Here is a 25,346-nt window from a genome sequence, read left to right on the forward strand (position 1 = left end):
ATAGCTAAAAGTATAGTTTAGCTACTGCTGGTAGCCAGAGTTTCAACAAATATTGTGCCTTTAACAGCTGAATGTTCAAACAGTCCAACAATCTGAACATCTTAACTTAAATTATATCAAACCATACCCTTTCATCGTATAATGTCTTGATAGGCTCATCTTTAATATCAGGTAAAGGCTTTTGAAACGGTGTTAATCCATTTAATTCTGCGATCTTCAATGGTCCAATATTCTTCACATCAGCAGATACACGAGCTCCTTTTCTCGTATCCTTCAAACAAATTTAAGAGTAATTTAAATAATACAAAAGCCAGGAGGTAACAGACATAACAATCAAGAACGGTTTTACTCTCATCAGTGCACAGAAACTGCATGACAAGATTCTGCAGGAACCAGGAAAGCATGTATAAAAACTGAACACAACGAAAACAAACTCGAAGAGTTGCTCCATAGGCTGAATGCAAAAGGATAGAACAATTCAAATGGCCATAGCAGATTTTTAAACTGGTCGCACTGAAGTACTTCAGTCATATTTTCCAAGAACAGCCTACTACATACCCAGAAACAATAGATGCCATCTTATTAAACAATTCAGCTATTCTTTTTCATTTCCTCACTTGTCCCCAAGATAGATAACACAATGTCAAGGGTTTTTATTTATTTATTTTTTTGAGGATGATGCCTGCAGATTTGAAAGATAGGAAAACTGTTAATATCAGATAAAATAGAAGTCAAGAAGAGAAGATGGGTAGGCAACAGTTTAGTAGGAATAGGGTCTAGAGCACAAGAGGTGGGTCTCATCGAGAAAATGATCTGAGAGACAGCATGACGGGAGATCGAAGTGAAACTTGCAAAAGATGCAAATTCAGGGTTGTGGAGGGGAAACCCTTAAAGGAAGTTTGTCCTCGTGAGCTAAGGGAAGGGAGGGAAGCAGCTGAATGCATGGTCTCGATTTTTGTAACAAAAATGCCCATGAGCTCCTCATATTTACTGTTGGAGGTGAGGAGGCAGGAGAGGGTGATTTAAGACAACTGTGTCGGATAAGAGAAGCCGGGTGCTATCTTTGCCCTCCTGGATGATCTTTGAATAGTGGACTGTTTTAGCAATGGAGAGCAGAACCCGATAATGCTTTATGAGATCCAGCCAGCACTGGCAATGGATTGTTAAAACCAGTTGTCCACCAAAGGTGTTTAAATCTACATCCTTTAGACTTATAACAGCCAAGGTGAGGGGTGATCTTATTGAAATGTACAAGACTCTTAGCAGGCTTGACAAGGTAGATGTTGAGAAGCTGTTTCCACTAGTGGGGGAATCTCAAACTAGGGGACATAGTTACAGAATAAGGGGACACTCATTTAAAACTGAAATGCGAAGGAATTTCTTCTCTGAGGGTAGTGAATGTCTGGAATTCTCTACCCCAGAGAGTTGTGGAGGCTAGATCACTGAAAGTATTTAAAGAGGAGGTAGGTAGATTTTTAATATACCAGGGATTTGAGGGCTATGAGTAGCTGGCATGAAAGAGGAGTTGAAGTTTGAGGCAGATCAGCCATGATCTTATTGAATGGCGGGGCAGGCTTGAGGGGCCAAATGGCCTACTCCTGCTCCTATTTCTTATGTTCTTAAGGTTGGGGTATACCGGAGGAATGGTTAGGATGAGACAATGTAATGGGTTAGTGGGGACAAGGGCATCAAAGATGGCAGAGGTGGTGATGGACAAGACATACAAGCTCTGTTTAAAGGCATCTCTTTCAGCCTGCCTTCTAATTTTTTGTAGGCCTGCAAGAACAGTAAACCAGCATCCCAGAACATGAACCTTTATGTACCCCTCTTAACAGCATTTGGAAGCATCAGTGCAGCTATACATTTTCCAAAAGATCCAGTTGGTAAGTTTGAGAAGATAGTCAAGGGTGAACACTCTGCATAGGTGAGAAGGAACAAACAGTGGTGGAACAGAAGTTGACTATTTGGCCACGTGGCTGTCAATGACAATGTAGTTTCTGAAATGCAGCAGTTTGTGAACCTGGCAGCTACATTAACCTCCTATCCTTTGGTAGGGAAGTGCTAGCCACGCTGACTGATGAATCAGTCACCTGATACATATGTGGCTAGCACATTTGCTGATACAGCAAAGGTAGCCTGGAATACGCTGTGGGTAGACAAGTTGAGAAGCTGGTGACCTTGACCATCAGTGGCAGTAGCACAGCTATACTTCAGGTGTCCTTGCAGCAAAGGGCAAAACTCAAACTTAGTAATGGCTCACCTGGAGCCTGCAAGAGCATGTAGGTATGCCAAGGTGTGCAAATATAGCTGACAGCCCAAAGACAGGTGCAACCACCAGCATTTGCACCACACAAGTACCAGACAATAACTATCTCAAACAAGAGAGAATCTAACCATCTCTCCTTGACAATCAATGGCATTACGATGGCTGAATCCCACACTAACATCCTGGGGTTACCATTGACCAGGAACTAAACTGGAGTAACCACATAAATACCATGGCTACAAGAGCAGGTCAGAGGCTAGGAATCCTGTGGCGAGTAACTCACCTCCTGACTCCCCAATGCCTGTCCACGATCTACAAGGCCCAAGTCAGGAGTGTGATGGAATACTCTCCACTTGCCTGGATGGGTGCAGCTCCAACAACATTCAAGAAGCTCGACACTATCCAGGACAAAGCAGCCCGCTTGATTGGCACCCCATCCACCACCTTCAACATTCACTCCCTCCACCACCGATGCACAGTGACAGCAGTGTGCATCATCTACAAGATGCACTACAGCAATGCAAAGAACCTTAGACAAAGAACCAAAACTCGAAACCTCTATCACACAAGGGCAGCAGTTGCATGGGAACACCACCTGCAAGTTCCCCTTCAAGCCACACACCATCCTTACTTGGAACTATATCGCCGTTCCTTCACCGTCGTTGGGTCAAAATCCTGGAACTCCCTTCCTAACAGCACTGATGGCGTACCTACCCCACATGGACTGCAGTGGTTCAAGAAGATGGCTCACCACCACCTTCACAAGGGCAACAAATGCTGTCCTAGCCAGCGATGCCCACATTCTATGAATGAATAAAAATTCAGATGCTTGTTGGTCTCGCCAGCATGCCCTCTTTTATTTTGTACTACCTCAACTATGAAATACTATATTGGGGACACAAACTAATTCAATCATATTTGCCACTTCCCACGAGACTCTCCATGCCTCGTGGTTCCTTGAGCTCATCTCAAAGCAGGTCTTGCAAGAACCTTTTATCATGTGCCTTCTTGTCTGTCATGTTCTGCAAAGTTCTGTAAATGCTTCACTTACATTTCTCATTTCAACTCTCATTTCCAGTGACTCAGCATACAAGGGACTATCCTGTTCAGGATATCAAAACTACTGCGTAAATACAAGTTTTATACCCCAAAAGAGATTCCAGATAATAAAAATTTCAGCAAGATAACAAATCTACAGTAAAATTACTAAAAGGGTACTGTAGTCATTGTTACCAAAAGAAACCTACAAAGACTGCTCCACTATTAAGAGCTATTATTAAGCTATACATGGAGTTTCACTTGCATTCACTGAAAATAGTGTGCAATAATGTGCAACCCTGGTGCAAAACCTAGGAAATTGCACCTGTACTCTTAAAATATTTTTTGCATGCATTCTGTGGCCCACATTAGTCTTGCCATAAGATGTGTCTCATGTACAGCCAGCATAAAATAAACATGCCTAAAGCCTGCTCGCCCAATTCTCCCATGTCTTTTTCTTTGCTGCGCAAATATCATAGTTGATCTGAAGGGTAATAACTTCATAACTTATAGAAATGCTGTGGAAATTATCTACATCAGTCTTACATGAAAAGCTTCAAAGTATCAAGTAACAAAATCTTTTGAACAAAAACAGAAAATGCTGGTAATAGTCAGCAAGTCAGGCAGTTTCTGTGGAGAGAAAAGCAGAGTTAACGTTTCAGGTCGATGACCTTTCACAAAAACAGCTCCAATGTAACAGAATAATGGGTGATCTTTAAGGAAGAGACGTTTCAGGTACAGGCTAGGTACATTCCAACAAGAGGGAAAGGCAGGGGAACCAATGCCAGGGCTCCGTGGATGACAGGGAAGATGGAGAATATGATGAAACAAAACAGCGCGTATGATACATGTCAGATGATGAATTCTTCAAGTGAGAACCAGGCCAAATAGGGCAAGTTGAGAGGGGATTTGAAGAGAAAGCCAAGACTGGCAAAGAGAGAATATGATAATAGAATGGCAGTTAACATAAAAGGGAACCCAAATATCGTCTACTGGGATGTAAATAGTAAGCAGGTAGTAAGAAGCATAGTGCAACCTATTAAGGACAAAGAAGGCAAGATATGCTTAAAGGCACAGGGCAAGGCTAGAATACCCAATGAGTACTTTGTATTGTTTACTAAGGAAGAGGATGCTGACAAAATATAAGAAGTGGAGATAGTACAGGCAATGGATGGGGTGAAAACTAATGGGCAAGATGTAGTGGAAAGTCTGGCTATGCTTAGAGTGAATGTCACCTGGTCTGGTTGGCTTGTAACTCAAGTTGCTAAGGGAAGTGGGGGTGGAGATAGTGGAAGCACTTGCCATAATTTTCCAATCATCCCTAGATATGTGGGAGGTGCCAGAGGAGTGGAAAGGGTGCAAGTACATTCCTCGTTCAACTGACTGGCTTGTAGTTACATCAGTGGTGGGTGAGGTTTTAAAAACAATCAGGGGGAAAAAAAACAAGCACTTGAAGAGGTTTGAGTTAATTAAGGAGAGCCAACATGGATTTGTAAAAGACATATTGTACTTGGCTAATCTAACTAAATTTTTAAATGAGAAGATGGATGAAGGGAAAGCAACGGATGCTGTTTTTAACAGATTTTAAGAAAATGTTTGACAAAGTATCACATAAAAGCTGGTTAACAAAACTGAGTCTCATGGAATAGGAGCGTCAGTGTCAGCTTGGATAAAAAAATTGGCTTAAGTACAGAAAACAGCAAGTTATGGTAAATGGCTGTTTTTCAGACTGGAGGATGGGAGACAGTGGCGTTTCCCAAGGGTCAGTGCTCGGACCACTGCCTTTTTTTGATTATATATGAATGACTTGGATATTGGAATACAGAGAAGAGTAAAATTTCAAAATTTGCCTATGATACCGAATAGTAAGGCACATCAATCGACTGCAATATCATAGGTAGGCTAGCAGAATGGACAGACAAGTGGCGGATGGAATTTAAGACAGAGAAGTCTATGCTTATACATTTAGGCAGAAGGGCGGCACAGTGGCGCAGTGGTTAGCACCGCAGCCTCACAGCTCCAGGGACCCGGGTTCGATTCCGGGTACTGCCTGTGTGGAGTTTGCAAGTTCTCCCTGTGTCTGCGTGGGTTTTCTCCGGGTGCTCCGGTTTCCTCCCACAAGCCAAAAGACTTGCAGGTTGATAGGTAAATTAGCCATTATAAATTGTCACTAGTATAGGTAGGTGGTAGGGAAATATAGGGACAGGTGGGGATGTTTGGTAGGAATATGGGATTAGTGTAGGATTAGTATAAATGGGTGATTAGATTAGATTAGATTAGAGATACAACACTGAAACAGGCCCTTCGGCCCACCGAGTCTGTGCCGAACATCAACCACCCATTTATACTAATCCTACACTAATCCCATATTCCTACCAAACATCCCCACCTATTCCTATATTTCCCTACCACCTACCTATACTAGTGACAATTTATAATGGCCAATTTACCTATCAACCTGCAAGTCTTTTGGCTTGTGGGAGGAAACCGGAGCACCCGGAGAAAACCCACGCAGACACAGGGAGAACTTGCAAACTCCACACAGGCAGTACCCGGAATCGAACCCGGGTCCCTGGAGCTGTGAGGCTGCGGTGCTAACCACTGCGCCACGGGTGGTTGATGTTCGGCACAGACTCGGTGGGCCGAAGGGCCTGTTTCAGTGCTGTATCTCTAATCTAATCTAATGTAAATAGGGAGAGGCAATATACACTTAATGGCACAGTTCTAAAGATTGTACTGGAACCAGGGGATGTTGGGGTAGATGTGCACAGATCTTTGAAGGTGGCAGGACATATTGAGAGAGTAATTAGCAAAGCATATGGGATCTTGGACTTCATAAATAGAGGCATCGAGTAGAAAATCATGAAAGTTATGCTGAGCCTTTATAAAGTTCTGGTTACGCCACATCTAGAGTATTGTGTCCAGTTCTGGTCACTGCATTTTAGGAAAGATGTGAAGGTACTTGAGAGGGTGCAGAGGAGATTTGCATACAAGCTGATGGTTCAAGGACTAGGAGACACAGTTATGGCTTTGGGCAAGAGATGCTGGGGGGTGGGGGAGGGGGGCGAAAACAAGAACTACTTATTTTCGCAGCAAGTGGTAACGATCTGGAACTCACTGCCTAAAAGTGTGATGGAAGTAGAGACGATCAATGATTTTAAAAGGAAATTGGATGGGCACTTGAGGGAAATAAACCTGCAGTGCTACGGGGATAGAACAGGAGAATGGAACTGACTGGATTCTTCTACAGGGAGCCAGCATGGACTCGATGGGCTGAATGGCCTTCTTCCATGCCCTAATGACGCTATGGACCAAATTTTCCCAGCCCATTGGGGACAGATTGGGAAGCAGGAGGGCTGGCAAAATGGCAGGGGAAGTCATTGGGAAGGGAGTCCAACATCTTCCCACCGCAATGCTATATTGCCAGTGGCTGGAAGGTTGGCGGCTTGGCTGCCCACCAGCCAACTGAGCCACTTCAGGGCCACTTCCCACCTCCACGGGCATTTTGCCCACATCAGGAGACCACCTAGTCAAACTGGGCAGCCCCCCAGCAGGCTCAGGGGATGGGGGTGGGGCAGGGATGGGACGGTGGGGGCCTCCTTTATGGGCACCCCATAGAGGGGACCCCAATGGCAATGGCCACCCTTGTGGCAAATGTGCTGCTAGTGCTCAATGACCCCACCCACCCCTCAGTCTGTCTGCCTGGCCCCGCCTGCCCCCAACCACAATTGCCCCTCTTCGAGGGTGCCTGGCCATTAAGGAGCACACTCCCTGGCGTTGCAGACCTTCTGATTGGGTCAGCAGCCAGGGTCTATCTGCCTGGCCCCGCTGCCCTTAACTGGACGGCAGACCCTGCAGCAGCCTCTTAATTGGCCACCCTGGGTCCCGCCGCTGGCAAGACTTCACGGTCAGCTACAAAATTCATTCCAATGATTCTAAATGAGCCCCTACAAAGCTTTTTCTTATACAAATGTAAATAGCTCTGTAATATTGTATGGTACTTTTTAAACTGATGTATTTTTAGCTAAGGTAAGAAACCAGCATTAAACTACTCACCCCAAGTGGCGGGAGAGCTTCCATAGTATTTAGTCTACCAGAAAGCACTTCAGACATGGGTCTCTTCTTGGAGGACTCTCTTCTTATCCGGCTTTTTCCAATTGTATTGAGGTCAGACTCAGACACAAGTGGAAGAAATTGCATTGCTTCCATTGCCTCCCTTTCTCGTAAATGCTTTTCTAAACTGTGTCGACTAGCTAGAGCAGGAGCAGAGCTATATAGGTAGTCTGGCAATGGTTCATTAAGGAACTGGTTTAATTGGGCTTTGGAGTCCAGAGGAGGTATCTGTAATCTCTGCTCAATGTATCCTGCATCATACTCTTCATCCTCTTCACTACTGTGAATCAGCATAGTTGCATCTGAGAGAGATCGCCCATGGTTGTAACTTTTGTCTTCATGAGCTTCAGCATCTCCTGGTTTTGTTCGTTCAAAGTAAACATTTGGATGTGAATCTGCAGCTGTTACCTTTCCTGAGCTTGTCTCAATGCCTGGTGTAGATGTGGTTCTTTCTTTTATTCTCCAACTCTCAAAATTATGCATAAGCCCCGCAATCTCAATGCTGTTACGTTTATGGATGTTGCCATGTAATCTGGCAGAGGTTAGGGGTTCACTGACTTCTTGCAGTGAATGTGCAACAGGCAAACTATCCTCCTGGAATGTCTGCACAGAGTGATGCACACGCCTAGTTATCAGATCTGGATTGCTGCTGCTAACATACAGATGTCGTGAAAGATCAGGTGTACTGTTTGCAGGTCTTGGATAAGGGTAGGGTGGGGGAGGCCTGTATACTTGCGTTCTCAACATATTTGCTGCATTGTAATCCTGAGCATGTAATTGAGCGTTAGTCAATTCTGGCACACTAACAGCCCCAACAACAGGACGTCGCTCAACTGAATTTATATATGGTGACTGGCTATGGAAACTGTAGTTTAAATGAAAGGGGTACTGATTCACATTTTGGGAATTGAACTGAGCGTGTTCTCTGATTTCTGGCTGGCTATACCCAAGTGGGTCTGGTCTACTGTAGGCATAAGAATTGCCTATGTTGAGATTTCGCATAGAATGACTTTGCCTTTCATTCTGAATCATTCCACGATTGAGCTGCCTCATAACAGTCTCATAATCTGGGGTTGGCCTATAGGAAGGTGGAATAATTGTACTATGCCTGTTTGTTGGGATGTAATCTCCTCTCATTATATCACTTCCAGTGATACTAGGATTTGAAGACATTGGAGATGCTTGTATAAAGTGCTGTGGATTATTTAAAGAGCTTGTGCTATGTGCACTATAGATACTGCCATTTCGAAGTCGACCATTGTATTCATATGGAGCTCTATCCAAACTGGTTTGAGATCGATAGAAACCGCAATTTTGATTGTTCATGTAGAGATTGTCTGAAATAAAGTAGATGAAAATTATGCAGAACATGAGTAGCCAAACCAGATTTGATATTTGATCAAGTCCAAATACAAGTTAGCTCAGCAGTGAAATGGGCTGAATCAATTTTGATGATCGAGACCGTGCAGACGTATCAGCATGCCAGAGGCTACATTTTACACCAGATTTATATAATAGTCTCAGATTACCTCAAACTGTCAAATAAAAATCATACTTCAATAGAATAGCAAAACTCAGTTAAGTTTATTTCCATGGTCTTGTGGAGTTAGATCAAATAATTTTAATTGACAAAACTAAGCCAATATAAAATTGAGACAGCTAATTCAAAAGAGGTTAACTATTTTTAAGATCAATTCTTTGTTTTTTTTTTAAAACGAGTCATTATCCAAAGTTCAATGTCATGTCTAAAAGAAAAAACCTCTAGTACTTTCTACAGCCATGAACGGATCATACTCAAGTTAAAAATAGCCATGAATGAAAGCACTTCTTAGTAAGGAATAGATGTTAATTCCCATTAATACGGAGTTCACTGATCTCCATTGGGGCTAGCAGTTGGAATGTTACAAGTGGCTTCAGTGATCCTGGATTATGAAATTGACTAGGATCCTTGCTGTCAATTGTTATTTGGCGACCCTTGTTAGACGTGTATGCGTGAGTGGAAGGTGAAGGCGACACAATCGGGCTCATGATGATCAAGTAGCCTGGTCAAACTCACTGCTTAGGTTTATAGATTAAGATTGGTGAATTTTAATGCCTATAAATTGCATTTGCTTTCTAATTTGTAAAACTATTTACACATGCATTATGCTCACAATCAATGATCTTAAAAATAGGAAATAAACCTATACAACAGTACTCAACCTTTTCTCCCCCCATTCATTCAAGAGATGTGGGTGTTGCTGCCCAACTCGAATTGCTTCTGAGGTGGTGATGGGTGACCCGCTACAGTCTTTATGGAAAAGGTACTGTTGCAGTGGAGTTAGGTAGGGAGTTCCAGGATTTTGACCAAGCGATGAAGGAATGAGATATATTAACAAGTCAGAATGGTGTGCGATTTGGAGGTGGTGGTGTTCCCACGCGCCTGCCAACTTTGTCCTTACTGGTGGTAGATGTCACTGCTTTGGGAGGCCCTTTGGAGGTGCTGGGAGAAGCCTTGGCGAGGTACTGCAGGGCATCTTGGGACCTGGTACAAGCTGCAGTCACAGTGCTGCAGTCACAGTGCAGCAGTGGTGGCAGGACTGAGTGTTTAAGATGGTGGCAGATGGTAGTGTAGTGGTGCTTCACTGAACTAGTAATCCTTCACTGAACTAGTAATCCAGAAGCCCAGGCTAATTTCCTGGTGTGACAGGTTCAAATCCCATCATGGCAGCTGGTGAGATTTATCAAATAAATAAATAAAAACCTGGAATTGAAAACTAGTCTCAGTAACGTTGCCATGAAATTATTGATTGTTGGAAAAACCCATGTGGTGCACTAATGTCCTTAAGGGAAGGAAATCTGCCGTCCTTACCTGGTCTGGACGACATGTGACTCCAGACCCACAGCAATGTGGTTAACTCTTAACTGCCCTCTGAAATGGCCCAGCAAGCCACTCAGTTGTCAAGGGCAATAAAGGGATGGCCAACCAATGCTGGCCTTGCCATCAACACCTACATCCCATGAAAGAATTAAAAAATAATCAAGTGGGCTACTTTGTCCTGGATGGCGTCAAGCTTCTTAACCGTTGTTGAACCTTCACTCATCCAGAAAGTGGAGACTATTCCATCACACTCTTGATTTGGGCCTCGTGGATGGTGGACAGACTTTGGGCAGTCAGGTGAGCTACTTGCCGCAGAATTCCTCTGACCTGCTCTTGTAGCCATAGTATTTACATGGCTAGTCCAATTAAGGTTTTGTTCAATGGCAATCCCCAAGATATTGAGGGTGGGAAAATTTGACAATGTAACACTGTTGAATGTCATGGGAAGGTGATTAGACTCTTGTTGAGGATAGTTTGGCACTGTGTATTGCAAATATTACTTGCCATTTATCACCCCAAGCTTAAATGTTGTCCATACGGGCAGGGGCTGCTTCATTAGGTGAGGTGTAGAATGGAACTGAACATTAATTCTCAGCGAACATCCCTATGAAGGGATAAAGCAGCTGGAGATGACAGCACTTCGGACACTGCCGTGAGGAAGTCCTACAACAATATCATGGGCTGAGATGGTTGGCATAAAACCACAACCATCTTCCTTTGGGCTAGGTATAACTCAGCCAGCGGAGAATGTTACCCCTGATTCTCATAGACTTGAATTTTACTTGGGTTCCTTGATGCCACACTCGATCAACTGCTTCTTTGATGTCAAGTCACTCCAACTTCACCTCAGAAATTCAGCTCGTGTCCATCTTTGGACCAAGGCTGTAATGAAGTCTGGAACCAAGTGGCCCTGGCTGAACCCAAACAGCAAGCAGGTTATTAGTGAGCAAGTAGCACGTGATGGCACCGATGATCCCTTTCATCACTTTACCAATGGTTTAGAGTAGTCTGATGGGGTGATAATGGGCTAGTTTGGATTTGTCCTGCTTTTTACGGACAGGATATACCTGGGCAGTTTTTCACTCTGTTGCATAGATGCCAGTGTTTTGGCTGTACCAGAATAGCTTGACTACAGGCACAGCCATTCCTGGAGCACAAGTTTTCAGCACTACAACTGGGATACTGTGGTGACCCATAACCTTCGCTATATTCAGTGTGCCCAGCTGTTTCTTGATATCAAATGGAGCAAACTGAATTGGCTGAAGCAGGCTTCTGTGATGGTGGTAACCTCAGGAGGCGGCCAAGATGGATCATCCACTCAGCACTCCTGGCTGAAGATGATTGCAAAGGCTTTAGCCTTGTGTTTTGCACTTTTACTGATACTAGCTCTTCATTCCAGATTTATTTAATTAACTGAATTTAAATTACTCAGCTGCCAAGGGATTTGAACTCATGTCTCCAAATCATTAGTTCAGGCTCTGAATTATTAGCCCTGGAACATAACCACAATCCTATCGTACACCTGTGTCATCTAACATGCATGGTACATTGCAAATTAATATGGCAGAGTACTACATACTTCCTGGGTTTTTAAAAAAATGCTTTTTGGAATTGAGGTCTGCAGTTAAAATTTCTAATTGTCAAATATATTTTGCATTTCTCTGTTACTATTTCCTTGGGCACTTAAATTTGAATCATAAATGGTAATAGGAAAAAAAGGAATAGGATTAAGATGATGCCACATTTATGACTTTAAACAATACTACCTGAAATTTCCTTGATTAAGTACTCTACCTTGAGAAGATTTATAGGGCTCTGTGTAGTGTCCAGTGTAATGTAACTGGGATAGTGGCATCATGTACTGATGAGGTTTTGGCTAAAAGAAAACAAAAGCAAAAAAGAGTAAATCAATTCACAGCAAATTATCTGCGAACAGTGATTTTACGTAAAACCACTAAACATGCTAGATGCAGGGAGGATGTTCCTGATGGCTGGGGAGTCCAGAACTAGGGGTCACAGTCTCAGGATACGAGAACAGAGAGGAGAAATTTCTTCACTCCGGGGGTGAACCCGTGGAATTCTCTACTGCAGAAAGCAGTGGAGGCCAAGTCATTAAATATATTCAAGAAGGAGATAGATATATTTCTTAATGCCAAAGGGATCAAGGGATATGGGGAGAAAGCGGTAACAGGGTACTAGATGATCAGCCATGATTTTTTTTGAATGGTGGAGCTGGCCCAAAGGGCCGAATGGCCTACACCTGCTCCTATTTTCTATGTTTCTATTCCAAACCTTGTACAAGAAAGGTCAGTACTTATGGCATATACTTAAAAATAAAAGTGGCTTAGAGCAGGAAATAAAGCAATCAAAAAAAGTACACAGGATTAAGTATCAAACACACGCAAAGACTTGCAGGTGATAGGTAAATTGGCCGTTGTAAATTGCCCCTAGTGTAGGTAGGTGGTAGGGAATATGGGATTACTGTAGGGTTAGTATAAATGGGTGGCTGTTGGTCAGCACAGACTCGGTGGGTCGAAGGGCCTGTTTCAGTGCTGTATCTCTAAATAAAAATAAAATAAATAAATCTTGCATGATTAGTTTTATACATAAGTAAATGAGTGTTTCTTTTTCTGCGGCGATTTGAAATCCAACAACAACTTGTATTTACATAGCACCTCAGTAGAGGAAAACGCCCAAAGGCACTTCAAGGAAGCTAAGCAGACAAAAATTGACACCGGCTCAAAGAAGGAAATATTAGAAGGGGTGATGAAAAGCCTAGTCAAGAAGTGGATTTTAAGGAGGGCCTTAAAAGAAAACAAAGAGGCAAATGGAAAGGCAGAGTGGTTTAATGGAGCGAATTTCAGAGCTTAGGGTTTAGACGGTCGAAGGTACGGCTACCAACTGTGGGGCCAAACAGGTTGAAGGCAAATCTATTAACAAAGAACAGTGACAAAAATAATAATTTCCACTGTTAGTTTTATATAATTGTGTGGCTAAGGCTTAAAATGGAGGCTGTTCTCTTAACTTGATACAATATGGAAGACAGGAGACAGCCAATAAAAGACAAATTTCCTTTCAAGGAGTTAAGTTTTTTTTTAAAAAGGCACTGGACTCGGAACCGGGCTTTCAAGTTATTAAAGATATATATAATTTCTAGCTGTGGTCACATGTAGAAACAGCTTGGAGGAAATGCAAAGCAAGCAATTCTTACATTAAGAATGGATAAGTAGCCCAATTCTAGCTGCTTGCATTTAGCTTTGGCAGGAAGATTTTTACAGCTTAGAAAAAAATTAAGGGGTGCGGAATTAGCAGGATAGCAAATCGGATTAAACAGTTCTGGAGTCACTTCTGTTCACTGTGTATATCAATCAGTTGGATATGGGCCTTGAAGGAGTGGTGTTAACATTTGCAGATGATGCCAAAATAAGGAGGTATAATTAATTTTATTTTAAGAAAACAAAAGCTGCAAAGGAATATGGTAATTTGGGAATGGGCTTAAATAAATGGCAGATGGAATTAAATGTCATTAAGTGTGAAGCAATGCATTTTGGTAAATAAACCAGCAGTAATTACACTCTAAGTGTAAGTCGGTTCAATGCTGTCTAACAGCAGAGGGATTGCGGGTACAACCAGTTTAGAAGACATTAAAAGGTAGCACATCTGGTTATTAAAAAAAAATTCTAGGCTTTAGCTCAAGAGTATTAGAATATAAAGGCCAAGATAAACCTACATAAAACGTTAAGCCCTTAGAGTATTGTGTGCAGCATTGGACTCCAGACTATTGGAAGGATATTGAAGTTTGAGAGAGATTTACCAGGATTTTGGGATGAGGAATTACAAACATAATGATGACAGACTTGAAAAATTGACTCTTTGTTAAACCACCACAGATTACAGGGCAACATGTGTTTAAAATTATGCAATTATGCAAGGTAAACAGAAGAGTAGTTGAGGGATCATAGATACCAAGATCAAATGACTTAGAACAGAGAACAAGTTAAATTTCTTTAGAGTTATGAGGCTGTGCAATTCACTTCCAGGGTTAGTGGTTAAGGCAGAAACTATGGCAACATTCAATGAGATTGGACAGCTAAAAGAAGAAAAAAAAAGTTGAAGGGATAATAGGAACAGGATAGGTAAATAAATATGTCATTCAAACTAGTTGCTTGAGTGGAGGATAAACACCAGCACAGACTGATTGAGCCAAACAGTCTGTTTCCCTGTTGCAACTTCTATGTTTTTCTATGTAGGACACACCAGGCACTATAAGCTTACTGGAAACTCTCATTCTCGAGTGATGCAATTTAAGATTGCAAAATGAGATGGCTCACCTGATTTGACCAAAGTTGCAGGTTTTGAGAGATATTATAAAATGGCTTACATGGTTACAAAAGTGCTTCTATATTTAAGTATATGCTTTTGAGGACTTGTATTTAAATTGTGAAGATGGATTCACTGGAATGCTGAAGATACCACAGAAGCTGGACTTGGCTTTGTTGTTGACAGTTCATTGCAAGGACACTGATGTTGTTTAAAAACAGCCTTGCTGGAAGTCACATGCTTTAAGCAATAAACAGAAACCTTGGTGATCTCGGGAAAATGTCTATAGAAGTGACAGGTCAAGATTGAGAGGGGCCAGGAGGCTTGACTCGAGATACTGTTTCTGGTTTCGCTTTGGACAGTATGTTGGAGTGTGAACTGTTTTGAAGACAGTTGGAAAAACCAGCCAAGAGAGCCGCCACCATCAGCTCACCCTCTTCCATCTCTGAGACCTTCCTGAGAAGTGCAAGAAATAGAGAAACTGATGTTGCATTCCTCCCAAAAAGCCTGCCAGCAATTCCTGATGCCACATTTCTCACGGAAAGCCTGCCAAACTGATAGTCAACGTCACCTGAAAAGAACTGTTCTAGAAAGATCCCAGTGACAGCCATCTATGCGTATTTGGGATGCCAGACCAAAAAGCGACAACTGACATCTTTCCACATCTCTTTTTCTTCAAGAATTAGCAGGTATTTGGCCAAAGTATTCTTTGCCTTTTTAAAAAAAAACAGACTTCCGCAGAGAGAATTTCTATATGTTTTTCAGTGAGAGTTTGTGTGGGGAATTTAAAAAGTGGAATTTTCATATTTCAATCTGTTTGTTAATGCTTTGCTTGGTTACTGGTTAAGTCTGGTTTTATAATAAACTGATAATTTTGTTGTTTATTAAAGAAACCTGGTTGGTGCATTTTATTCTGGGTTAAACAGTAGAGCAATGATTGACTGCATCAGTAACTAGGTAAACATTTAAAAAATATATGTTGTGACCTGTGGAAAAGTGGAACTAGAAAAGACAGTGCCCTCCCCCTGCCTCAGTCATAACATTGACATAAAATGGCTGATATAATATGCATTATAGGAAAGTTGAGTTAACTTGAATTAGAAACCCAGACTGGCATTTCACTGCAGGCAGTTGGTGAAGGCAACAGTGATGAGACATTCCTCGTAGTTGGCAAGCTGGAAATAGCAGGGCTTTGTTTATTAACCATGATATAAGCTTAAAATGCAAGTGAGTCATAGAATAGATTAGATTATAAAGCATGATGCTAATATCTGATTGAAGGCAAATTGGTATAGGGATAACCAAAAAAGATCTATGCAGTATTGGACTCCATACTTTAGGAAGGTTATTGAGGCTTTAGAGAATTTATAAAATGGATTCACTAGAATGCTGTCTGGTATGAGGAATTACACTCAAGTGAATGCTGCTACTATTGTTACGAGATTGCTTCTATTTCTTTTGTAAAATCTGTTTTTCAGAACTTATATTTGACTATTGGACACTGATTCATCTGGAATTTTAAAGATATTGCTGAACTATGGGGATTTTTTAAAATAAAAGTTACCAGAAGGGTCCTGGTTTTGGCTGGTAAACGTGTGTTACCGGAAGGCACCTGTTCTCAAATAAAAACTCAGCAGGGGTTGTTTTTGACCTGGAGAGATGTTCACAAAGAAATGACAAGCCAAGATTTATAGACATCATGAGACATGACTTCTGAATGTTTTCAGTTTCAATTTGAACTGTTAAAAGCACAGTTGACTTATTGACCTGCCAGGAGACTGCCAGCCCACCTTTCTCATGAAAAGAAATCCTGCATCTTTGAAGAAATCTTGCATCGAATGAGAACAAAAACCTTGTTGCTGCTTCCTGCTGTAAGACATAATTTGGAGCTTCTGTAGCTGCATCTCCTGGAAAGCCTACCCAAACTAATCTTCAGCATCACCTGGAAGGTGTTCTGTGAAGATCCTAGTGACAGCCACCTACTCACATTTGGGACCCCTAACCAACACAATGGACATCTTTCTATACCATCTTTTCAGCCCAAGTGTTTTTTTCATTCCTTCTATTTCTCTAACAGCTGTAAACAAAAATCCCCCCCCCCCCCCCCGCCGCCGGATAACCGGCTGTGTGTGCGCACGTGAGGGTTAGGATAAATAAGGGGCTTTAATGTTTCAATTTGCATGTATATTTTACTTAATTATTGGTTAAAACATGGCTTATAATAAACTGATAACTGTTGTTTATTAAAGAAACCTGGTTGGTGTGCTTTATTCAGGGGAAAAATAGAGTATATGATTGTTTCGGTAAGTAGAAAAATTTAAATATAATGTTGTGACCTGTGGAGAAGTGGGACTGAATTAACAGTGCACTCCTCCTGCCTTGCTCGTAACACTGTAAATCTAAAATGACAGAAGATATAATAGAACAATGGCATCACTGAACCTGCCTGAAAGTATTGAACGTTGTTCAATAAAAACGCAACTATAAACCTGTAAAGCAATTCATGCTCAGCAAATATGAAGTATACACACAGTTGTACTGTCCAATAATTGAACTATTAAAAGTAGACCCATACATCATACAAGTTCTCAGCATTATTTAACTCATGAACAGAATTATTCCTTCTTAAAATGAGTCAGTCATTACAGCACAGGAGGCTGCCATTTGGTCCATCGAGTTCATATGCCGCTCTCTGTAGAGCAATCCAGTCAGTCCCATTCCCCCACTCTATCTCTGTAGCCCTGCAAGTTTATTTCCCTCAAGTGCCCATCCAATTTCCTTTTGAGATCATTGATCGTCTCAGCACTGACCCTTGGGGAACACCATTGTTTATCTCCAGTCTGAAGAACAACCATTTACCACAACTCTTAATAATAAAAGCAAAATACTGCAGATGTTGGAAATCTGAAATAAAAACAAAGTGCTGGAAATATTCAGCAGGTTTCGCAGCAGCTGTGGAGAAAGAAACAGAGTTACATTTCAGGTCAATGACCTTCCTTCCATTCTGGTGAAAGGTCATTGACCTGAAATGTTAACTCTGTTTCTCTCTCCACAAATGCTGCCAGACCTGCTGAGCATATCCAGCACTGCTTTTATTTAGCATGACACACTGTTTTCTGTCCTTAAGCCATTTTTTATCCAAGCTGACAGTGACTTTTCAATGAGCCTCAATTTTGTTAACCAGCCTTTTATGTGGTGCTTTTTGAAATGCTTTCTTAAAATCCATAGACAACATCCACTGCATTCCCTTCCTCAAACTTCTCTGTTACTTATTCAAAAAATTAAAATTAGATTAGTCAAGCATGATCTGCCTTTTACAAGCAGGTGATGGCTCCCCTTAATTAACTCAAACCTCTCCAAGTGTCTTTTGATTTTTTTTCCGATTATTGTTTTCAAACTCTTACCCATCACAGATGTTAAACTGACCAGGAGTTACTAGGAATGTCCTTACACCCTTTTTTAAATAAGGGCATCACATTTGCCACACTCTAATGCTCCGACACCTTCCCTGTATCTAGGTAAGATTGGAAGATTATGGCAAGCCCTTCTGCTATTTCCACTTTCACTTCCTTTAGGGACCTGAGTTGCAAGCCATCCAAACCAGGTGACTTATTCACGGAGCACAGCCAGCCTTTTCAGTATATCCTGCCTACCAACTTTCACCCCATCCATTAACTCAGCCTTATCCGCGCCTACCAATATTTTGTCAGCATCCTCTTCCTTATTAAACACCAACACGCAGTACTCATTAAGAATTCTAGTCTTGCCCTGCGCCTCTAATCATATATTACTCTCTTTGTCCTTAATAGGATACACTCCGCCTCTTACTACCTGCTTACTATTTACATGCTGGTAAACGATTTTTGGGTTCCCTCTTATGTTAACTGCCATTCTAAACCAATTATTTGGTGGCAGTACGAGATAAGACCTTTTACAGTTGAAAAGTCATACTAGGAACAAATGAAAGCTACAAGGCAACATCACACATACCAATGACATTCTCGACAACATGCTCCTTCGGACTGGACTTACTGAAGCAGTTTGAGTTTGTCTGAAATCGAAAAACCAATGATCATTGTAATACAAATCAATTTTCCCTTTAAAATAGATTTTAAACGTACTTATAAGGCATTTAACAGTAAAAACCCATTTAAAAACACTAGAATCTAAAAGGTCCCTACCAACTTCAGTTAAAATATTTTGAGGGAGAGATGAAAAGACAATGTAACTATACATATTGCATTGATGCAAAACTAAGAAGCCTTTAAAGTTTTAGTTCACACTTTGAAAACAAGTCTTTTTCCCTGTCATATTAGGATATAAACCATAGTGTAAATCAGAATCTGAAGAAATTTGAAATTCCGTATGCATCATATAATCTTAGAATGTTAAAATACAAATTGCCTATTCAGGTACAGTGTGCACACTGGAGCAATGTGGGAAGCCAACCAGAATGAGACTGAGCCTGAGGGTACTGAGCTGTGGACAAGCAAAGAGATTTTGGTGTCCATGTATACAAGTCACTAAAAACTAGTGAACAAGTACAAAAGCAACCACAAAAAGCTAACAAAATGATGGCCTTTATTTCAAAAGCCATACAGACCAGGAAGATCCTAAATTCAATCCCTGGTCTCTGGCAAATTAGTTGAACCCAGTTGGGTGTGTCAAAAGGCCACTAAAACTGCCCTCAGTGCCCTGGCTTAGGGAAAGGGAAATTACCATGGTTCAAATTTTTGGCTCTAATTACCAATTGCTACACCTGATGGAAGCAAGTGTATTCAGTCACCAAGTGAACCCGACAAGCATATACACGATTAACAGCCACTCGAGCAAGTTACCAAAGATTAACCAGGAGCTAGAAACCGTACTCAGAAATAATACCTTCAGGAAAGGAGGGAAGGTGAAAAAAATATATTGATACGAAACTGCAGGCAGAAAAATAATCCTAGGATGGAGTTAATATTTGTAAACTCAATTTGCTTTTGAGTTTACTAGGTCATTAAAATATGTTGGCTATTCATTTTCTTTTTCCAATGTTTATTTTAACATACTGTAATAGATTGTTAGGATTAAACAGGTCACAGAGTTTCAGCATAAACCCAAACCTAAAACAACTGTCAACTGCTCAGATACAAATAATTCTGAAGCAAGAAATATAGCTCATCTCCCAGATAGAGATAGCAGAGGCGAGAGAAAAAAAAACACAAACAATTTGGCTCATCTTTTGCTGGGATTAGGACAGGAAAGTAAAAGAAAACAGGAAAAGGAAAAATTAAGCAAAATTTTCCTGGAACTCTCACTTTGGAATGATGCAGATGACACTCTAAACATAGGGGAAATATAAATAAAACTTCAATCAGTTATTTTGCTTCCATCATCTTCATCGGTTTCATTTCAAAATATAATACCAGAAGTCGAGTCATACTTACAAGTTGCAGTTTTTATTCTGACTGTAAAATTTGCGTCGTGCAACACACATTCGCCACACATATTTGGATGTTTCCATATCTTCCTATAGAAATAAAATCAAAACCAGTAATAGCAGCTTCAACAATCTCCTACTTGTAAGTATAAAGAGTGACTACAGAAAATTATGGAAGTACACAACAAAAGATAGGTTTAAGGTTTCAGGTGTAACCATTTGGCAGAATTGAGAACTAAAAGATTGGTAACTATTTTAGTTCTAAAAAGAGGCAGGAGAAGCAGCAGACACTTCACTCGCAGAGGCTGACGAGTTGAATGGCCTCACCATTTAGGAAATGTTATACATCAGTGTTGTTCTTTACTGATGGTCCAAACAATGAAATAAGATGTGTATACCTAGTTAATAAAACCTCAACTAAAATATTAATGTATGCTGGGAACCAAAATTGCAGACTTTTCCAATTTTTTGGAATTTATTACCCTGAATATAGTTTTATAGTGCACAGACGTTATCTACTCATGCTACAATACTAAGCTGGTTTCTGCATAACTGATCAATAGTTAAAGTCAGGTAAAGTCACATCACTGGGAAACCTTTGAAGTAACATTGAAGGATATACTGTAAAAATGAAATTACTGTTTCCTTTTTAAACCAAGTTAGTAAAAATGAAACAAACAACCTCAGGAGCACAACTCAGAACGAGTTACTATCTGCAGGCAACAGTACAAGTTGATGTGTCCTTCTGAATGCAGATACTTTGTTCCACTGCATAATAAACATAAGAACATCGTCTGAAGGTAATAGTTTCAGAACACTCACAGTCTGGAACTGGACGGTCTCCTCTTTGTTTGCCAGCTCTAATGCAAAGAAGGATTTGTTGTGCGATAAGTTGGATATGTCACTCCATCTGAAAAGGGATAATTATTTTATATAGCTAATTCTACCTCAACTGAAAAGATTTTCAATAGATTTTAGCTGAATTAACAACATGGAGAGTTTTTGGCATGAACCGATATTTTGTTTAGATAGCAGGTGTGAAACTGATCATGCCATACAGCATTCATTTAATATCACCATGTGACTGAGTAATGCCTCTGCTGACAGCTTTAACAGGAAACATTACTGTGGATAGGTGAGAACAAAAAGTAGGTTCAGTGCAAAATATACAACTTTATTACTAAGTCTTTTAAAAACTTGTATCTACTAGAAGCAATAATTTCTTGAGCTTCCATAATTTTACAAGGACTTAAAATTATAGAACATTATTCAGCTGACTGCAATGATGAGCTTCACCGATTCAGGAGAAAACAAAATCTCATTTCAAGACACGAAACTAGACAAAAAAGTGAATTTCAAAATTGTATGTTTTTTGTATTTAACAAAAGTTCAATGTGGGGCAGTGCTAGATCATTCATTTTGGATTTGAAAAAGAAAAATTGGATTTTTTAACTATATTGTCAGGGACTGCGTGGTGTTGAGAAGCAAAGGATTTAAGTGTTGGTGTATCCAAATCACTAAAAGCTAGCTCAGAGGTTCAAAAAAATAATCAAATAGGCTAATGCAGTGTTGGCCTTTATCTTAATGGAGTTAGAATTCAAAAGTGAGGAAGTGATGCTTCAGTTCAACAGAGCCATGGTCAGACCCCATCTCGAGTACTGCCTTCAGTTTTGGGTACTGCATCTCAGGAAAAATGCATTGGTCTTGGAGGGGATACAATGGAGATGTACTGGAAAGATATTATGGCTTGAAGAGTTAAATTATGTGGACAGGTTAAATGAATTTGGCTTGTACTCTCTTCAGTTTAGAAGGCTGAGGGGCGATATAATCAAGGTGTTTAAAATGATAAAGAGATTCAATAGAGTAGATACAGAGAAACTACTTCCCCCGGGTTGGGAATCTAGAATAAGACAGCATTATCTTAAAATTAGAGCTAGGCCATTTAGGAGTGAAATAAGGAAACATCTTTCCACACAAAAGGTAGTGGAAATCTGAAAATTCCCAAAATGCTGTGGTTGCTCACTCAGGCGCGATTTAATTGAAAGGAATCAATAGATAGAAACGTTTTCCAAGGTGGAGGAGTCTATGACAAGGGGACACAACCTTAAAATCAGAGCCATGCCATTCAGGACAGAAAAGCTAGGAAATACCTGACGCAAAGGGTGTCCCACAAAAAGCAGTAAATGCCACCTCGATTAATTTTAAATTTGGAATGGATAGATTTTTGCTAGATAATCATATAAAAGGATATGAAGCAAAGGCAGGTGGAGAGTTAAGATACAGATCAACTACGTTGATCACCAAGACTGGCACACTAGCACCACTACTGACCAAGCCCTAAAGGACATATCTGCCAGACTGCGCCTGCAACAGGTGGCGAGAAAACCAAAACGAGGGAAAAACCTATTTGATCTCATCCTCTCCAATCAAACTGTTGCAGATGCACCTATCCATGACAGCATTGATAGGAGTGACCACCATGCAGTCCTAGTGAAGACTAAGTCCTGTCTTCACACTGAAGATACTCTTCATTGTGTTGTGTGGCACTACCACCATGCTAAATGGGATTGATTCAGAACCGAACTAGCAACAAAAATCTGGGCATCCGTGAGGTGCTGTGGGCCATCAGCATCAGCAGAAATATCACTCAGACTATAGGTTTTTAAAAAAAATTAGATGCTTATCTCATTCTTTTCTTGCAAGAATGAAGTCATTAAATCCTAGAATGCACTGTTGCTGCCCTCACTTGAAAATAGAGGGAGGTCTGCCATTTTTGTGCTTCACGAAGATGCCTTCCAAACATGCAGAAATAAGATGATCATTTCCTTGGCTGTCCTATAGAAAAAAAAGAGATCAAAACTGTGTTTTGGATAAGAGTTTTTAAACAGTTCACATTGGGATTGAAGCACATCTAATCAGAAATTTATGCAATGTTACACAATCACTGCAGCACGGGGAAAGAAAAAATAAGAAATGGCCATCTTCACAAATTTTTATGGATTGTGTTTTTAATCTTTGTTCCTGCTAGTAGGCGGGGTGATTGGAAGTAGATATTTTTCTTACTTCAGTTAGTTGCTCTGTCTCAACATCTTTATTCTTCTCCCTTTGGAAGCTCATTCCCTACCTCCCTCTGACATTTTAAATTCACAATTTCTTCTCCCACTCCAAAACTGTTATGCTGCAGACTTGTACTACTTATAGCCAGATTGCTATGTGACAATGCTGCCAGTTTTCCTCAATCACGCAGTTCAAGAAATGGAATGATGAATTCAACTAGAGCTGCCAACCATTTGATTCAATTTAATTTGTTTTCAACAGTGTCCCATATAACAAACAGATATAAAAAGCAGTCGGTGGTAGGATTTCTGATAGATGTCATGTGAGCAAAAGAAAGCTGTGGGCAGAGCCATTTAGTTAAGAAAAAATTGTCCATTTAATCCAGTGAGCACCTCATACCATCTTGTACTCAACTTTACAAGTTATACAGAATAGAAACTTCATGAGCAATCGTCTCATGTAAATCACCACCGTAGTTTATTTTACCAAGAATTTACTGAAAAAGCTGCAAACGTTTCTCACTTTTTAAAGTTGAAACCTGTTCACTTATTTTGCAACTTTGGTTGCAGCACTGTATTAATATCAGCTGTGCCTTTTAGGCACATATATTACTTTATTTCTCAATAAATATGGCAAGTAGGCAGTTGGCTTGCAGCAGGTTATCTTTCTGCCTTCTGAGAAGATAGGAGAAAGTGGTAGACATTTCATGTACCTTCCAGTAAGTAGTTTATCATTATTTGACATGAATTGTTAGACTTGTGCAAGCTCATATACTTCAGCATATAAAGATGCAAGTTTCAGTTCACAAGAGACTCGGATCAGTTTGTACAAACTGCAATCTAGCCACAGACACAAAAAAAAAATTTTTGTGGGGGAGGGGAGGAGTAAAGTGTAAACTGCAACAATGAATTTAAACTCAGTAATGATGCAACATCATCAATTGTTTTGCAGTAAATGTAATTTGCAGATATAATTAGAGTTAAATGGGTTACATTTTCACTTGCAGTGCACCCAATATACAAAACCCTGCGTTAAGACAAAATTATCCTTGCTTTCTATTTGTACTGTATTCATAACAATCTACTTAATTATCTGATCATTCAAATTGTTTTGGTAAGCCCGGAATTCCTACTTTGCTGTGTTATTTACATTGCTTCTTTTAAATTATTGGATACATTTTTAAAGTGCAAAAGCTTTGAATTAGTAGACTATATTAATGGTTTTTAATAATCCAGCCATTACAGTTAATGTATAAATTGAGTCCATATTGAGTGGCCACATTAACGGTAATTAATTTTATAAGCACTGAAAAGTAACCAAAATTCAATTGCATATATATGCAGATGCACAAAAGCTCTGCATCCGTTAAGCAGATAGATTTATGCACGTTTATTAAAGTTATTTTTGAGTGGAAATCACAGAGGGGTGCAAGAACTACAGAGTGGTGATATTGGAAGACTTTAATTTCCCAAATATCAATTGGGTTAAAGTTAGAATGAAGGGAAGTGTGGGGGGGGGAAAAAAGAGAATTTCGGAAATGCGTTCAGGAGAACTTCCTTGACCAGTAATGTCTCGGTCCAACTAGGAAGGAGACATTGCTGGATCTGCTGCAGGGGAATAAGTTGGGCCAAGTGTTTGTGGGGGAAGACTTGGGCAGGAGTGATTCCCATATCATAAGGTTTAGATGTTTCTTTTATTCATTCATAAGATGTGGGCGTCGCTGGACAGGCTAGCATTGATTGCCCGTCCCTAATTGCCCTCGAGAAGGTGGTGGTGAGCTGCCTTCTTGAACTGCTGCAGTCCATGTGGGGTAGGTACACCCACAGTGCTGTTAGGAAGGGAGTTCCAGGATTTTGACCCAGCGACAGTGAAGAAACAGCGATATAGTTCCAAATCAGGATGGTGTGTGACTTGGAGGGGAACTTGCAGGTGTGGTGTTCCCATAGATTTGCTGCACTTGTCGTTCTAGTTGGTAGAGGTCGGGGTTTGGAAGGGTCTAAGGAGCCTTGGTGCATTGCTGTGGTGCATCTTGTAGATGGTACACACTGCTGCTACTGTGCATCGGTGGTGGAGGGAGTGAATATTTGTAGATGGGGTGCCCATCAAGCGGGCTGCTTTGTCCTGGATGGTGTTGAGCTTCTTGAGTATTGTTGGAGCTGCACCCATCCAGGCAAGTGGAGAGTATTCCATCACACTCCTGACTTGTGCCTTGCAGATGGTGGACAGGCTTTGGGGAGTCAGGTGGTGAGTTACTCGCCGCAGGATTCCTA

General features: G+C 40.7%; 1 protein-coding gene across 3 annotated transcripts in view; it reads right to left on the bottom strand.

The window, feature by feature from the left end:
• The window catches only part of ptpn21 (protein tyrosine phosphatase non-receptor type 21), a 114,183-nt gene that overhangs the window by 17,567 nt on the left and 71,270 nt on the right, over nucleotides 1-25,346 (bottom strand). For all 3 annotated transcript variants that reach the window (XM_068038843.1, XM_068038846.1, XM_068038844.1), the window contains exons 8-14: nucleotides 22,766-22,854; nucleotides 20,842-20,929; nucleotides 20,027-20,109; nucleotides 18,588-18,648; nucleotides 12,072-12,153; nucleotides 7,361-8,754; nucleotides 128-271 (exon numbers count right to left, since the gene is read on the bottom strand). In XM_068038843.1, coding sequence (XP_067894944.1) covers nucleotides 128-271; nucleotides 7,361-8,754; nucleotides 12,072-12,153; nucleotides 18,588-18,648; nucleotides 20,027-20,109; nucleotides 20,842-20,929; nucleotides 22,766-22,854 — 1,941 coding nt within the window. The remainder of the gene's footprint in view (nucleotides 1-127; nucleotides 272-7,360; nucleotides 8,755-12,071; nucleotides 12,154-18,587; nucleotides 18,649-20,026; nucleotides 20,110-20,841; nucleotides 20,930-22,765; nucleotides 22,855-25,346) is intronic.

This window comes from Heterodontus francisci, chromosome 9 (genome assembly GCF_036365525.1).
Source record: "Heterodontus francisci isolate sHetFra1 chromosome 9, sHetFra1.hap1, whole genome shotgun sequence".
NCBI classification, from domain to species: domain Eukaryota; kingdom Metazoa; phylum Chordata; class Chondrichthyes; order Heterodontiformes; family Heterodontidae; genus Heterodontus; species Heterodontus francisci.